Below are 18,543 nucleotides of genomic sequence, written 5' to 3' on the forward strand. Positions count from 1 at the left end.
CAGAGAGGAGGGTTATGGGTAACATGTGAAACCTTCTACTTAACGGAGGGCAGAGAGGAGGATGGGGGATTGGCTGGTAAACATCAGCTGGAGTGATGAAGGACGTTTCATTTTGGGAGGTCTGGCTTGTTATATAACCAAAAACATGAAGCACTAACAATAACTGCACAGTCTTGGTGACTACAGTCTTCCTCCTCTTGGTGACTACAGTCTCCCTCCTCTTGGTGACTACAGTCTCCCTCCTCTTGTTGACTACAGTCCTCCTCCTCTTGGTGACTACAGTCCTCCTCCTCTTGGTTAGACTGGTTCAGTGACTACAGTCTTCCTCCTCTTGGTGACTACAGTCTCCCTCCTCTTGGTGACTACAGTCTTCCTCCTCTTGGTGACTACAGTCTTCCTCCTCTTGGTGACTACAGTCTCCCTCCTCTTGGTGACTACAGTCTCCCTCCTCTTGGTGACTACAGTCTCCCTCCTCTTGGTGACTACAGTCTTCCTCCTCTTGGTGACTACAGTCTTCCTCCTCTTGGTGACTACAGTCTCCCTCCTCTTGGTGACTACAGTCTCCTCCTCTTGGTGACTACAGTCCTCCTCCTCTTGGTTACAGACTCCCTCCTCAGTGACTACAGTCTTCCTCCTCTTGGTGACTACAGTCTCCTCCTCAGACTACAGTCTCCCTCCTCTTGGTGACTACAGTCTCCCTCCTCTTGGTGACTACAGTCTCCCTCCTCTTGGTGACTACAGTCTCCCTCCTCTTGGTGACTACAGTCTCCCTCCTCTTGGTGACTACAGTCTCCCTCCTCTTGGTGACTACAGTCTCCCTCCTCTTGGTGACTACAGTCTCCCTCCTCTTGGTGACTACAGTCTCCCTCCTCTTGGTGACTACAGTCCTCCTCCTCTTGGTTAGACTGGTTCGGTGACTGAGAGAGGTTACCCAAACAGGACACGTTGCAGAGCTAGTATCACAGGCATGACCGGACAAGACCAGGCCGTACAGAATGAGAGACCAGAGAGCGGCGTAATGAGTGGGAATGGCTCACCACCTGGATGAGTAGTAAGACATGGGAGGAAACACCTCGTTTCGGTGACTCAGAGCAATAGAGACAGGGAGAGCACCTCTATTAGTAACTCAGGAGGAGAACCTTAGAGAGAGAGAGAGAGAGAGAGAGAGAGAGAGAGAGAGAGAGAGAGAGAGAGAGAGAGAGAGAGAGAGAGAGACTACAGAGAGAGAGAGAGAGAGAGACTACAGTCTCCCACCTCTTGAGAGAGAGAGAGAGAGAGAGAGAGAGAGACAGAGAGAGAGAGAGAGAGAGAGAGCGAGACAGACAGACAGACAGAGAGAGAGACAGAGACAGAGAGAGAGACAGAGAGACAGAGACAGAGAGAGAGACAGAGAGACAGAGACAGAGACAGAGAGAGAGAGAGAGAGAGAGACAGAGAGAGAGAGAGAGAGACAGGAGCTCATTGGCAGGAGGGGGAGTGAAGGAAGAATGAAGGGAAGGAGGGAGGGAGGGAAGAGGAGGAGGGAGGGAGGGAAGAGGAGGGGGAGAGAAGGAAGAATGAAGGGAAGGAAGGAGGGAGGGAAGAGGAGGGGGAGGGAAGACAGACAGAGCAGGGGTCTGTGTTTCTCAGCGCTATCAGAGAGCAGAATCCCTCGTTCAGAGTGGAGAGGATTTGGGGGCTCTGAAATGGGAAAGGGGGGTGAGAGGGAGGGATCGTATGATTTGTTTTCCGGTGTGCGGCTGCCCGGGCTGAAAGACGACCTCTGAGCGGAAATCACCGTACGTTTTTATCAGTAAAATGATCTACTTCAATGTCTCCCCCCATCTCTCTCTCTCTGCCTCTCTCTCTGTCACTCATCAAAATCTACTTGTTGATGTTTTAGCAAAGGAATGATTGATTTACCTCTCCTTCTCCCTCTCTCCTGTAGTTGATGTATTTACTCCCTCTCCTTCTCCCTCTCTCCTGTAGTTGATTTATTTACTCCCTCTTCGTCTCCCTCTCTCCTGTAGTTGATTTATTTACTCCCTCTCCTTCTCCCTCTCTCCTGTAGTTGATTTATTTACTCCGTCTCCGTCTCTATCTCTCCTGTAGTTGATTTATTTACTCCCTCTCCATCTCTCCTGTAGTTGATGTATTTACTCCCTCTCCATCTCTCCTGTAGTTGATGTATTTACTCCCTCTCCGTCTCCATCTCTCCTGTAGGGAGGGATTTACTCCCTCTCCCTCCTCTCCTGTAGTTGATGTATTTACTCCCTCTCCATCTCTCCTGTAGTTGATTTATTTACTCCCTCTCCTTCTCCCTCTCTCCTGTAGTTGATTTATTTACTCCCTCTCCTTCTCCCTCTCTCCTATAGTTGATGTATTTACTCCTTCTCCATCTCTCCTGTAGTTGATTTATTTACTCCCTCTCCTTCTCCCTCTCTCCTGTAGTTGATTTATTTAGTCCCTCTCCTTCTCCCTCTCTCCTATAGTTGATGTATTTACTCCCTCTCCCTCTCCCTCTCTCCTGTAGATTTGATGATGTATTTACTCCCTCTCCTTCTCCCTCTCTCCTGTAGTTGATTTATTTACTCTCCGTCTCCCTCTCTCCTGTAGTTGATTTATTTACTCCCTCTTTACCCTCTCTCCTATAGTTGATGTATTTACTCCTTCTCCATCTCTCCTGTAGTTGATTTATTTACTCCCTCTCCTTCTCTCTCTCCTGTAGTTGATGTATTTACTTCTTGATCTCTCCTGTAGGTGATTTATTTACTCCCTCTCCTTCTCCCTCTCTCCTATAGTTGATGTATTTACTCCTTCTCCATCTCTCCTGTAGTTGATGTATTTACTCCTTCTACATCTCTCCTGTAGTTGATGTATGTACTCCCTCTCCATCTCTCCTGTAGTTGATTTATTTACTCCCTCTCCTTCTCCTCTCTCCTGTAGTTGATTTATTTACTCCCTCTCCCTCTCTCCTGTAGTTCCCGTACTGCGGCCTGTTATTCCGTCACCAGGGCTGGCCTCTGTGTCTCCACGACAAGGTGATCATCCATCTCTCTCCTCTGGACCCACGTGTCCTCCGCCCCGGGGACTTCTACCTGCAGGTATTCTATCAAAAATACCTGTTTTCATTACTGAACAGAGAGAGGAAGACTGTGGGGATCTGTTCTGATTTTATTGAACAGAGAGAGGAAGACAGTGGGGATCTGTTCTGATTTTATTGAACAGAGAGGGGAAGACAGTGGGGATCTGTTCTGATTTTATTGAACAGAGAGAGGAAGACAGTGGGGATATGTTCTGACTTTATTGAACAGAGAGAGAGGAAGACTGTGGGGATCTGTTCTGATTTTATTGAACAGAGAGAGGAAGACAGTGGGGATCTGTTCTGATTTTATTGAACAGAGAGAGGAAGACAGTGTGGATCTGTTTTGACTTTATTGAACAGAGAGAGGAAGACTGGGGATCTGTTATGACTTTATTGAACAGAGAGAGGAAGACTGTGGGGATCTGCTCTGACTTTATTGAACAGAGAGAGGAAGACTGTGGGGATCTGTTCTGATTTTATTGTCTGTGCTGTTCATTCCCTCCTGATTATAACCACGGCCAGTCTTGTCTGAGCTGTTCATTCCCTCCTGATTATAACCACAGCCAGTCTTGTCTGAGCTGTTCATTCCCTCCTGATTATAACCACAGCCAGTCTTGTCTGAGCTGTTCATTCCCTCCTGATTATAACCACAGCCAGTCTTGTCTGAGCTGTTCATTCCCTCCTCCTGATTATAACCACAGCCAGTCTTGTCTGAGCTGTTCATTCCCTCCTGATTATAACCACAGCCAGTCTTGTCTGAGCTGTTCATTCCCTCCTGATTATAACCACGGCCAGTCTTGTCTGAGCTGTTCATTCCCTCCTCCTGATTATAACCACAGCCAGTCTTGTCTGAGCTGTTCATTCCCTCCTCCTGATTATAACCACAGCCAGTCTTGTCTGAGCTGTTCATTCCCTCCTGATTATAACCACAGCCAGTCTTGTCTGAGCTGTTCATTCCCTCCTCCTGATTATAACCACAGCCAGTCTTGTCTGAGCTGTTCATTCCCTCCTGATTATAACCACAGCCAGTCTTGTCTGAGCTGTTCATTCCCTCCTCCTGATTATAACCACAGCCAGTCTTGTCTGAGCTGTTCATTCCCTCCTGATTATAACCACAGCCAGTCTTGTCTGAGCTGTTCATTCCCTCCTGATTATAACCACAGCCAGTCTTGTCTGAGCTGTTCATTCCCTCCTGATTGTAACCACAGCCAGTCTTGTCTGAGCTGTTCATTCCCTCCTCCTGATTATAACCACAGCCAGTCTTGTCTGAGCTGTTCATTCCCTCCTGATTATAACCACAGCCAGTCTTGTCTGAGCTGTTCATTCCCTCCTGATTATAACCACAGCCAGTCTTGTCTGAGCTGTTCATTCCCTCCTCCTGATTATAACCACAGCCAGTCTTGTCTGAGCTGTTCATTCCCTCCTGATTATAACCACAGCCAGTCTTGTCTGAGCTGTTCATTCCCTCCTGATTATAACCACAGCCAGTCTTGTCTGAGTTGTTCATTCTCCCTCCTGATTATAACCACAGCCAGTCTTGTCTGAGCTGTTCATTCCCTCCTGATTATAACCACAGCCAGTCTTGTCTGAGCTGTTCATTCCCTCCTCCTGATTATAACCACAGCCAGTCTTGTCTGAGCTGTTCATTCCTCCTCCTGATTATAACCACAGCCAGTCTTGTCTGAGCTGTTCATTCCCCTCCTCCTGATTATAACCACAGCCAGTCTTGTCTGAGCTGTTCATTCCCTCCTGATTATAACCACAGCCAGTCTTGTCTGAGCTGTTCATTCTCCTCCTGATTATAACCACAGCCAGTCTTGTCTGAGCTGTTCATTCCCCTCCTGATTATAACCAGGCCAGTCTTGTCTGAGCTGTTCATTCCCTCCTCCTGATTATAACCACAGCCAGTCTTGTCTGAGCTGTTCATTCCCTCCTGATTATAACCACAGCCAGTCTTGTCTGAGCTGTTCATTCCCTCCTGATTATAACCACAGCCAGTCTTGTCTGAGCTGTTCATTCCCTCCTCCTGATTATAACCACAGCCAGTCTTGTCTGAGCTGTTCATTCCCTCCTCCTGATTATAACCACAGCCAGTCTTGTCTGAGTTGTTCATTCCCTCCTGATTATAACCACAGCCAGTCTTGTCTGAGCTGTTCATTCCCTCCTCCTGATTATAACCACAGCCAGTCTTGTCTGAGCTGTTCATTCCCTCCTGATTATAACCACAGCCAGTCTTGTCTGAGCTGTTCATTCCCTCCTGATTATAACCACAGCCAGTCTTGTCTGAGCTGTTCATTCCCCCTCCTGATTATAACCACAGCCAGTCTTGTCTGAGCTGTTCATTCCCCTCCTGATTATAACCACAGCCAGTCTTGTCTGAGCTGTTCATTCCCTCCTCCTGATTATAACCACAGCCAGTCTTGTCTGAGCTGTTCATTCCCCTCCTGATTATAACCACAGCCAGTCTTGTCTGAGCTGTTCATTCCCTCCTCCTGATTATAACCACAGCCAGTCTTGTCTGAGCTGTTCATTCCCTCCTCCTGATTATAACCACAGCCAGTCTTGTCTGAGCTGTTCATTCCCTCCTGATTATAACCACAGCCAGTCTTGTCTGAGCTGTTCATTCCCTCCTGATTATAACCACAGCCAGTCTTGTCTGAGCTGTTCATTCCCTCCTGATTATAACCACAGCCAGTCTTGTCTGAGCTGTTCATTCCCTCCTGATTATAACCACAGCCAGTCTTGTCTGAGCTGTTCATTCCCTCCTGATTATAACCACAGCCAGTCTTGTCTGAGCTGTTCATTCCCTCCTGATTATAACCACAGCCAGTCTTGTCTGAGCTGTTCATTCCCTCCTGATTATAACCACAGCCAGTCTTGTCTGAGCTGTTCATTCCCTCCTCCTGATTATAACCACAGCCAGTCTTGTCTGAGCTGTTCATTCCCTCCTGATTATAACCACAGCCAGTCTTGTCTGAGCTGTTCATTCCCCCTCCTGATTATAACCACAGCCAGTCTTGTCTGAGCTGTTCATTCCCTCCTGATTATAACCACAGCCAGTCTTGTCTGAGCTGTTCATTCCCTCCTGATTATAACCACAGCCAGTCTTGTCTGAGCTGTTCATTCCCCCCTGATTATAACCACAGCCAGTCTTGTCTGAGCTGTTCATTCCCTCCTCCTGATTATAACCACAGCCAGTCTTGTCTGAGCTGTTCATTCCCTCCTCCTGATTATAACCACAGCCAGTCTTGTCTGAGCTGTTCATTCCCTCCTGATTATAACCACGGCCAGTCTTGTCTGAGCTGTTCATTCCCTCCTGATTATAACCACAGCCAGTCTTGTCTGAGCTGTTCATTCTCTCCTGATTATAACCACGGGAGTCTTGTCTGAGCTGTTCATTCCCTCCTGATTATAACCACGGCCAGTCTTGTCTGAGCTGTTCATTCCCTCCTCCTGATTATAACCACGGCCAGTCTTGTCTGAGCTGTTCATTCCCTCCTGATTATAACCACGGCCAGTCTTGTCTGAGCTGTTCATTCCCTCCTCCTGATTATAACCACAGCCAGTCTTGTCTGAGCTGTTCATTCCCTCCTGATTATAACCACAGCCAGTCTTGTCTGAGCTGTTCATTCCCTCCTCCTGATTATAACCACAGCCAGTCTTGTCTGAGCTGTTCATTCCCTCCTCCTGATTATAACCACAGCCAGTCTTGTCTGAGCTGTTCATTCCCTCCTGATTATAACCACGGCCAGTCTTGTCTGAGCTGTTCATTCCCTCCTGATTATAACCACAGCCAGTCTTGTCTGAGCTGTTCATTCTCTCCTGATTATAACCACGGCCAGTCTTGTCTGAGCTGTTCATTCCCTCCTCCTGATTATAACCACGGCCAGTCTTGTCTGAGCTGTTCATTCCCTCCTCCTGATTATAACCACAGCCAGTCTTGTCTGAGCTGTTCATTCCCTCCTCCTGATTATAACCACAGCCAGTCTTGTCTGAGCTGTTCATTCCCTCCTCCTGATTATAACCACAGCCAGTCTTGTCTGAGCTGTTCATTCCCTCCTCCTGATTATAACCACAGCCAGTCTTGTCTGAGCTGTTCATTCCCCCTCCTGATTATAACCACAGCCAGTCTTGTCTGAGCTGTTCATTCCCTCCTCCTGATTATAACCACAGCCAGTCTTGTCTGAGCTGTTCATTCCCCTCCTGATTATAACCACAGCCAGTCTTGTCTGAGCTGTTCATTCCCTCCTGATTATAACCACAGCCAGTCTTGTCTGAGCTGTTCATTCCCTCCTCCTGATTATAACCACAGCCAGTCTTGTCTGAGCTGTTCATTCCCCCTCCTGATTATAACCACAGCCAGTCTTGTCTGAGCTGTTCATTCCCTCCTCCTGATTATAACCACAGCCAGTCTTGTCTGAGCTGTTCATTCCCTCCTGATTATAACCACAGCCAGTCTTGTCTGAGCTGTTCATTCCCTCCTCCTGATTATAACCACAGCCAGTCTTGTCTGAGCTGTTCATTCCCTCCTGATTATAACCACAGCCAGTCTTGTCTGAGCTGTTCATTCCCTCCTGATTATAACCACGGCCAGTCTTGTCTGAGCTGTTCATTCCCTCCTGATTATAACCACAGCCAGTCTTGTCTGAGCTGTTCATTCCCTCCTCCTGATTATAACCACGGCCAGTCTTGTCTGAGCTGTTCATTCCCTCCTGATTATAACCACAGCCAGTCTTGTCTGAGCTGTTCATTCCCTCCTGATTATAACCACAGCCAGTCTTGTCTGAGCTGTTCATTCCCTCCTGATTATAACCACGGCCAGTCTTGTCTGAGCTGTTCATTCCCTCCTGATTATAACCACGGCCAGTCTTGTCTGAGCTGTTCATTCCCTCCTGATTATAACCACAGCCAGTCTTGTCTGAGCTGTTCATTCCCTCCTGATTATAACCACAGCCAGTCTTGTCTGAGCTGTTCATTCCCTCCTGATTATAACCACGGCCAGTCTTGTCTGAGCTGTTCATTCCCTCCTGATTATAACCACGGCCAGTCTTGTCTGAGCTGTTCATTCCCTCCTGATTATAACCACAGCCAGTCTTGTCTGAGCTGTTCATTCCCCCTCCTGATTATAACCACAGCCAGTCTTGTCTGAGCTGTTCATTCCCCTCCTGATTATAACCACAGCCAGTCTTGTCTGAGCTGTTCATTCCCTCCTGATTATAACCACAGCCAGTCTTGTCTGAGCTGTTCATTCCCTCCTCCTGATTATAACCACGGCCAGTCTTGTCTGAGCTGTTCATTCCCTCCTGATTATAACCACAGCCAGTCTTGTCTGAGCTGTTCATTCCCTCCTGATTATAACCACAGCCAGTCTTGTCTGAGCTGTTCATTCCCCCTCCTGATTATAACCACAGCCAGTCTTGTCTGAGCTGTTCATTCCCTCCTGATTATAACCACAGCCAGTCTTGTCTGAGCTGTTCATTCCCTCCTCCTGATTATAACCACAGCCAGTCTTGTCTGAGCTGTTCATTCCCTCCTGATTATAACCACAGCCAGTCTTGTCTGAGCTGTTCATTCCCTCCTGATTATAACCACAGCCAGTCTTGTCTGAGCTGTTCATTCCCTCCTGATTATAACCACAGCCAGTCTTGTCTGAGCTGTTCATTCCCTCCTCCTGATTATAACCACAGCCAGTCTTGTCTGAGCTGTTCATTCCCTCCTCCTGATTATAACCACAGCCAGTCTTGTCTGAGCTGTTCATTCCCTCCTCCTGATTATAACCACGGCCAGTCTTGTCTGAGCTGTTCATTCCCTCCTCCTGATTATAACCACAGCCAGTCTTGTCTGAGCTGTTCATTCCTCCTGATTATAACCACAGCCAGTCTTGTCTGAGCTGTTCATTCCCTCCTGATTATAACCACAGCCAGTCTTGTCTGAGCTGTTCATTCCCTCCTGATTATAACCACAGCCAGTCTTGTCTGAGCTGTTCATTCCCTCCTCCTGATTATAACCACAGCCAGTCTTGTCTGAGCTGTTCATTCCCTCCTCCTGATTATAACCACGGCCAGTCTTGTCTGAGCTGTTCATTCCCTCCTGATTATAACCACAGCCAGTCTTGTCTGAGCTGTTCATTCCCTCCTCCTGATTATAACCACAGCCAGTCTTGTCTGAGCTGTTCATTCCCTCCTGATTATAACCACGGCCAGTCTTGTCTGAGCTGTTCATTCCCTCCTGATTATAACCACAGCCAGTCTTGTCTGATTATAACCACAGCAGACCAACATGAGAAATTAAGCCTGTAGATTTTTATTCCATTTTAAATCCTCTGTCGTTTTTTTAATGTGTGTGTTGTTGTTTTCAAATGGCAGAGGCACCTTTTATATTGTATGTAGAATAAGTCTACTAAAACCCCATGTATGAATGTTTTCATTCAGGTGGCAGCGCCCTCTGTCTCCCCCAGCTCCTCCTCCACCAACACCCCCAGGTGAGACATCCCCTCTCATTCTTTGTCTCTCCGTCTCTCCGTCTCTCTTTCTACTCTGCACTTATCAAGGCACAAGGCGAGACCCAGATGGAGACACAGGAGGCAGATGGTTGGAGTCTTAACAAGGTTTATTTAATCCAAAAAGGGGGTTAGGTAAGAGAATGGTTGTGTACAGGGAAAAGGTCAAAACCAGTTCAGAGTCCAATAGGTACCGAAGGGCAGGGCAGTGGTCAGAACCGGGAAGACGAGCAAAAGAGAATAGAAAAGGAGTAATGGGGAAAAATATGCTGGGTGACTTGACTAAGCATAAATACACTTGTACAGAGAGACAGGAAACACAGGGATAAATACACAGAGAGACAGGAAACACAGGGATAAATACACTGGTACAGAGAGACAGGAAACACAGGGATAAATACACTGTTACCGAGAGACATGAAACACAGGGATAAATACACTGGTACAGAGAGACAGGAAACACAGGGATAAATACACTGGGACAGAGAGACAGGAAACACAGGGATAAATACACTGGCACAGAGAGACAGGAAACACAGGGATAAATACACTGATAAATACACTGGTACAGAGAGACAGGAAACACAGGGATAAATACACAGAGGACAGGAAACACAGGGATAAATACACTGGGACAGAGAGACAGGAAACACAGGGATAAATACACTGGGACAGGAGACAGAGAGACAGGAAACACAGGGATAAATACACTGGTACAGAGAGACAGGAAACACAGGGATAAATACACTGGTACAGAGAGACAGGAAACACAGAGATAAATACACAGAGAGACAGGAAACACAGGGATAAATACACTGGTACAGAGAGACAGGAAACACAGGGATAAATACACTGAGAGACAGGAAACACAGGGATAAATACACTGGTACAGAGAGACAGGAAACACAGGGATAAATACACTGGTACAGAGACAGGAAACACAGGGATAAATACACAGAGACAGGAAACACAGGGATAAATACACTGGTACGGAGAGACAGGAAACACAGGGATAAATACACAGAGAGACAGGAAACACAGGGATAAATACACTGTTACGGAGAGACAGGAAACACAGGGATAAATACACTGTTACGGAGAGACAGGAAACACAGGGATAAATACACTGGTACAGAGAGACAGGAAACACAGGGATAAATACACAGAGAGACAGGAAACACAGGGATAAATACACTGGTACGGAGAGACAGGAAACACAGGGATAAATACACTGGGAGAGACAGGAAACACAGGGATAAATACACTGGTACAGAGAGACAGGAAACACAGGGATAAATACACTGGTACAGAGAGACAGGAAACACAGGGATAAATACACTGGTACAGAGAGACAGGAAACACAGGGATAAAGGAAACACTGGGATAAATACAGAGAGACAGGAAACACAGGGATAAATACACACAGAGACAGGAAACACAGGGATAAATACACTGGTACAGAGAGACAGGAAACACAGGGATAAATACACAGGAAACACAGGGTACTGAGAGACAGGAAACACAGGGATAAATACACTGGTACAGAGAGACAGGAAACACAGGGATAAATACGCTGGTACAGAGAGACAGGAAACACAGAGATAAATACACTGGTACAGAGAGACAGGAAACACAGGGATAAATACACTGGTACAGAGAGACAGGAAACACAGGGATAAATACACTGGGACAGAGAGACAGGAAACACAGGGATAAATACACTGGTACAGAGAGACAGGAAACACAGGGATAAATACACTGGTACAGAGAGACAGGAAACACAGGGATAAATACACTGGCCCAGAGAGACAGGAAACACAGGGATAAATACACTGGTACGGAGAGACAGTAAACACAGGTATAAATACACTGAGAGTCAGGAAACACAGGGATAAATACACTGGTACAGAGAGACAGGAAACACAGGGATAAATACACTGGTACAGAGAGACAGGAAACACAGGGATAAATAGACTGGCCCAGAGAGACAGGAAACACAGGGATACATACACTGGTACAGGAGAGACAGGAAACAGGGATAAATACACTGGTACAGAGACAGGAAACACAGTGATAAATACACTGGTACAGAGAGACAGGAAACACAGGGATAACTACACTGGTACAGAGAGACAGGAAACACAGGGATAAATACACTGGTACAGAGAGACAGGAAACACAGGGATAAATACACTGATACAGAGAGACAGGAAACACAGGGATAAATACACTGGTACAGAGAGACAGGAAACACAGGGATAAATACACTGGGACAGAGAGACAGGAAACACAGGGATAAATACACTGGGACAGAGAGACAGGAAACACAGGGATAAATACACTGGTACAGAGAGACAGGAAACACAGGGATAAATACACTGGTACAGAGAGACAGGAAACACAGGGATAAATACACTGGTACAGAGAGACAGGAAACACAGGGATAAATACACTGGTACAGAGAGACAGGAAACACAGGGATAAATACACTGGTACAGAGAGACAGGAAACACCGAGATAAATACACTGGTACAGAGAGACAGGAAACACAGGGATAAATACACTGGGACAGAGACAGGAAACACAGGGATAAATACACTGGGGCAGAGAGACAGGAAACACAGGGATAAATACACTGGTACAGAGAGACAGGAAACACAGGGATAAATACACTGGTACAGAGAGACAGGAAACACAGGGATAAATACACTGGGACAGAGAGACAGGAAACACAGGGATAAATACACTGGTACAGAGAGACAGGAAACACAGGGATAAATACACTGGGGCAGAGAGACAGGAAACACAGGGATAAATACACTGGGACAGAGAGACAGGAAACACAGGGATAAATACACTGGTACAGAGAGACAGGAAACACAGGGATAAATACACTGGTACAGAGAGACAGGAAACACAGGGATAAATACACTGGTACAGAGAGACAGGAAACACAGGGATAAATACACTGGGACAGAGAGACAGGAAACACAGGGATAAATACACTGGTACAGAGAGACAGGAAACACAGGGATAAATACACTGGTACAGAGAGACAGGAAACACAGGGATAAATAGACTGGCCCAGAGAGACAGGAAACACAGGGATACATACACTGGTACGGAGAGACAGGAAACACAGGGATAAATACACTGGTACAGAGAGACAGGAAACACAGGGATAAATACACTGGTACAGAGAGACAGGAAACACAGGGATAAATACACTGGTACAGAGAGACAGGAAACACAGGGATAAATACACTGGTACAGAGAGACAGGAAACACAGGGATAAATACACAGAGGACAGGAAACACAGGGATAAATACACTGGGACAGAGAGACAGGAAACACAGGGATAAATACACTGGGACAGAGAGACAGGAAACACAGGGATAAATACACTGGTACAGAGAGACAGGAAACACAGGGATAAATACACACTGGGACAGGAAACATAGAGATAAATACACAGAGAGACAGGAAACAGGGATAAATACACTGGTACAGAGAGACAGGAAACAGGGATAAATACACTGGTACAGAGAGACAGGAAACACAGGGATAAATACACTGGTACAGAGAGACAGGAAACACAGGGATAAATACACTGGTACAGGAGAAACACAGGGATAAATACACAGGGATAAATACAGGGAGACAGGAAACACAGGGATAAATACACTGGTACAGAGAGACAGGAAACACAGGGATAAATACACAGAGGACAGGAAACACAGGGATAAATACACTGGTACAGAGAGACAGGAAACACAGGGATAAATACACTGGTACAGAGAGACAGGAAACACAGGGATAAATACACTGGTACAGAGAGACAGGAAACACAGGGATAAATACACTGGTACAGAGAGACAGGAAACACAGGGATAAATACACTGGGACAGAGAGACAGGAAACACAGGGATAAATACACTGGTACAGAGAGACAGGAAACACAGGGATAAATACACTGGGACAGAGAGACAGGAAACACAGGGATAAATACACTGGTACAGAGAGACAGGAAACACAGGGATAAATACACTGGTACAGAGAGACAGGAAACACAGGGATAAATACACTGGGACAGAGAGACAGGAAACACAGGGATAAATACACTGGTACAGAGAGACAGGAAACACAGGGATAAATACACTGGTACAGAGAGACAGGAAACACAGGGATAAATACACTGGTACAGAGAGACAGGAAACACAGGGATAAATACACTGGTACAGAGAGACAGGAAACACAGGGATAAATACACTGGTACAGAGAGACAGGAAACACAGGGATAAATACACTGGTACAGAGAGACAGGAAACACAGGGATAAATACACTGGTACAGAGAGACAGGAAACACAGGGATAAATACACTGGTACAGAGAGACAGGAAACACAGGGATAAATACACTGGTACAGAGAGACAGGAAACACAGGGATAAATACACTGGGACAGAGAGACAGGAAACACAGGGATAAATACACTGGTACAGAGAGACAGGAAACACAGGGATAAATACACTGGGACAGAGAGACAGGAAACACAGGGATAAATACACTTGGACAGAGAGACAGGAAACACAGGGATAAATACACTGGGACAGAGAGACAGGAAACACAGGGATAAATACACTGGGACAGAGAGACAGGAAACACAGGGATAAATACACTGGTACAGAGAGACAGGAAACACAGGGATAAATACACTGGGACAGAGAGACAGGAAACACAGGGATAAATACACTGGGACAGAGAGACAGGAAACACAGGGATAAATACACTGGTACAGAGAGACAGGAAACATAGAGATAAATACACAGAGAGACAGGAAACACAGGGATAAATACACTGGACAGAGAGACAGGAAACACAGGGATAAATACACTGGGGCAGAGAGACAGGAAACACAGGGATAAATACACTGGGACAGAGAGACAGGAAACACAGGGATAAATACACTGGGACAGAGAGACAGGAAACACAGGGATAAATACACTGGTACAGAGAGACAGGAAACACAGGGATAAATACACTGGGACAGAGAGACAGGAAACACAGGGATAAATACACTGGGACAGAGAGACAGGAAACACAGGGATAAATACACTGAGAGACAGGAAACACGGGGATAAATACACTGGTACAGAGAGACAGGAAACACAGGGATAAATACACTGGGACAGAGAGACAGGAAACACAGGGATAAATACACTGGGACAGAGAGACAGGAAACACAGGGATAAATACACTGGGACAGAGAGACAGGAAACACAGGGATAAATACACTGGGACAGAGAGACAGGAAACACAGGGATAAATACACTGGGACAGAGAGACAGGAAACACAGGGATAAATACACTGGTACAGAGAGACAGGAAACACAGGGATAAATACACTGGGACAGAGAGACAGGAAACACAGGGATAAATACACTGAGAGACAGGAAACACAGGGATAAATACACTGGGACAGAGAGACAGGAAACACAGGGATAAATACACTGGAGACAGAAACACGGGGAGACAGAGAGGAAACACAGGGATAAATACACTGGGACAGAGAGACAGGAAACACAGGGATAAATACACTGGTACAGAGAGGACAGGAAACAGGAAACAGGGATAAATACACTGATACAGAGAGACAGGAAACACAGGGATAAATACACTGGGACAGAGAGACAGGAAACACAGGGATAAATACACTGGGACAGAGAGACAGGAAACACAGGGATAAATACACTGAGAGACAGGAAACACAGGGATAAATACACTGGGACAGAGAGACAGGAAACAGTGATAAATACACTGAGAGACAGGAAACACGGGGATAAATACACTGGTACAGAGAGACAGGAAACACAGGGATAGATACACTGGTACAGAGAGACAGGACAGGGGAGAGACAGGAAACACAGGGATAAATACACTGGGACAGAGACAGGAAACACAGGATAAATACACTGAGAGACAGGACGGGGATAAATACACTGGTACAGAGAGACAGGAAACACAGGGATAAATACACTGGGACAGAGAGACAGGAAACACAGGGATAAATACACTGGGACAGAGAGACAGGAAACACAGGGATAAATACACTGGGGCAGAGAGACAGGAAACACAGGGATAAATACACTGGTACAGAGAGACAGGAAACACAGGGATAAATATACTGGTACAGAGAGACAGGAAACACAGGGATAAATACACTGGGACAGAGAGACAGGAAACACAGGGATAAATACACTGGTACAGAGAGACAGGAAACACAGGGATAAATACACTGGTACAGAGAGACAGGAAACACAGGGATAAATACACTGGTACAGAGAGACAGGAAACACAGGGATAAATACACTGGTACCGAGAGACAGGAAACACAGGGATAAATACACTGGTACAGAGAGACAGGAAACACAGGGATAAATACACAGAGAGACAGGAAACACAGGGATAAATACACTGGTACAGAGAGACAGGAAACACAGGGATAAATACACTGGGACAGAGAGACAGGAAACACATGGATAAATACACTGGGACAGAGAGACAGGAAACTGACTCAATACATGTATTATATTCAAGCAACTTGCTAAGAAAATACAAACTAGCAGAAGGTAAGATACACAGACAATAAGATACACAAACTAAATGGTGTAATTATAGAACGCTTGTGGATTGATATTAAGAAGCAAAGTTGAAAGCACTATTGTTGTCATCAATGTATTGTTGCGTCTGCTGCATTGACCAATGGCGCTCCTTGTGTGACAAGGAGAAGAGTAAAACCAAACATACCGTTATAGAAGGTAGAGTAGAAACCAAACATACCGTTATAGAAGGTAGAGTAGAAACCAAACATACCGTTATAGAAGGTAGAGTAGAAACCCAAACCGGTCCTTCATCAATACCGGTATATTGTAAAATACGGTACACCGCCCAGCCCGAGTAAGGTCACCAGGTCACCTCTTTCTCTCACTACCCAAACCGGACGCGTCTCTTGCGTGTTGCAGAACAAATATCCACATACATGTTATTCAATCACTGCACCCACAATGCTCGCACGCCAATGAGAAATTAGTTTTGGAATTGTTAGTTCGATTACTTGTTGGTTATTACTGCATTGTCGGAACTGGAAGCACAAGCATTTCGCTACACTCACATTAACATCTGCTCACCATGTGTATGTGACAAATACAGATTTGATTTGATTTGAGTAGCCAGGCGCTAAAATAGAAGTTGCTTCTATTTGTGACGCCGAAAGCGCGATGCAAGTCCCACCTCTCCCATCTCGTCATTGGCTTTTAGAAGCATATACCGAACCCACGTGCCATCTCCTCATTGGTTATACCCACGTGGGTGATTGAAAGATGAACGGAGGTCGGTTGTGGTAATGCACCCTGTTATGAAAGTTAGTTGTCATATAAAGTCCAAAGGAGAAAAATAATCCTGGAAGGAGGAGAGATGACGAGAAACGATTCGGTTGACCGTTTTATGTGTGGATTAATTGTCGGAGTAGAGGACCTTGTGCATTTCAGGTAAAATAACAACTCAATATTTATATCCTAGGACAAATTAGCTAGCAACTGCAAGCTAACTAGCGAAATAGGACAAATTAGCTAGCAACAGCAAGATAGCTAGCTAAATAGGATAAGTTAGCTAGCGACTGCAAGCTAGCTAGCTAAATTGCCATTAATGATTAATGCTTTTTGATCTGTCCCCAAATTAATATAATTGGTTTAGTTTCGTGATCGCGTTTGGTGTGGGTGGGGACAACATCAATTTGCGCACGATGGCAGACGCACGCGCGTGTCCGGTTTGGGCATGATGTCTCCCCCTCCAGCCCACCCTGTGTTGTCTGGCCCTCAGTGGGCAGCAATGTAAGGTAACCGGGTAACTTCTCTCTATCTCTCTCTCCCCCTCCAGCCCACCCTGTCTCATCCTGCGCTGTCTAGCCTCCAGTGGGCAGCATGTAGAGGAGGTAAAGTTACCAGAGCTAGCCTACACCTCCCTGTTCACCATGGCCTGGCTCCACTCAGGTAAACTGCTCTGATTGGACACTGTAACTGCCCTCTGCTTCAGCTCCTCCAACGTGTGTGTGTGTGTGTGTGTGTGTGTGTGTGTGTGTGTGTGTGTGTGTGTGTGTGTGTGTGTGTGTGTGTGTGTGTGTGTGTGTGTGTGTGTGTGTACTTTTGTATAGGATCACATAAACAATACATTCAGAAAGTATTCAGACCCCTTGACTTTTTCCACATTTTGTTACTTTACAGCCTTATTATACAACGGGTTAAATAAAAAAGAAATCCTCAGCAATCTACACACAATACCCCATAATGACATCACAATACCCCATAATGACATCACAATACCCCATAATGACGTCACAATACCACATAATGACATCACAACACACCATAATGACTTCACAATACCCCATAATGACATCACAATACCCCATAATGAGGTCACAATACCCCATAATGAGGTCACAATACCCCATAATGAGGTCACAATACCCCATAATGACATCACAATACCCCATAATGACATCACAATACAACATAATGAGGTCACAATACCCCATAATGACATCACGATACCCCATAATGACGTCACAATACCCCATAATTAGGTAACAATACCCCATAATGACATCACAATACCCCATAATGAGGTCACAATACCCCATAATGACGTCACAATACCCCATAATGACTAAGCGATTACAGGTTTTAGACATTTTTGCAAATGTATTAAGGATAAAAAACAAAAATACTTTGTTTACATAAGTATTCAGACCCTTTGCTGTGAGACTCGACATTGATCTCAGGTGCATCCTGTTTCCATTGATCACCCTAGAGATGTTTCTACAACTTGATTGGAGTCCACCTGTGGTAAATTCAATTGATTGGACATGATTTGGAAAGACACACACCTGTCTATGTAAGGTCCCACAGTTGACAGTGCAGGTC

The 18,543-nt window shown here is 45.7% G+C and overlaps 1 protein-coding gene across 1 annotated transcript in view; it reads left to right on the forward strand.

Annotated features, from left to right (window-relative positions):
* LOC135535950 (uncharacterized protein KIAA1755-like) overlaps positions 1–17,649 on the forward strand; it is a 67,216-nt gene extending 49,567 nt beyond the window's left edge. Inside the window, exons 2-4 of the mRNA XM_064962353.1 lie at positions 2,961–3,083; positions 9,496–9,545; positions 17,498–17,649. Coding sequence (XP_064818425.1) covers positions 2,961–3,083; positions 9,496–9,545; positions 17,498–17,624 — 300 coding nt within the window. The 3' untranslated portion in view covers positions 17,625–17,649. The remainder of the gene's footprint in view (positions 1–2,960; positions 3,084–9,495; positions 9,546–17,497) is intronic.
* The last annotated feature ends 894 nt before the right edge of the window (positions 17,650–18,543 follow it).

Source organism: Oncorhynchus masou, unplaced genomic scaffold, assembly GCF_036934945.1.
Source record: "Oncorhynchus masou masou isolate Uvic2021 unplaced genomic scaffold, UVic_Omas_1.1 unplaced_scaffold_536, whole genome shotgun sequence".
Lineage (NCBI taxonomy): Eukaryota > Metazoa > Chordata > Actinopteri > Salmoniformes > Salmonidae > Oncorhynchus > Oncorhynchus masou.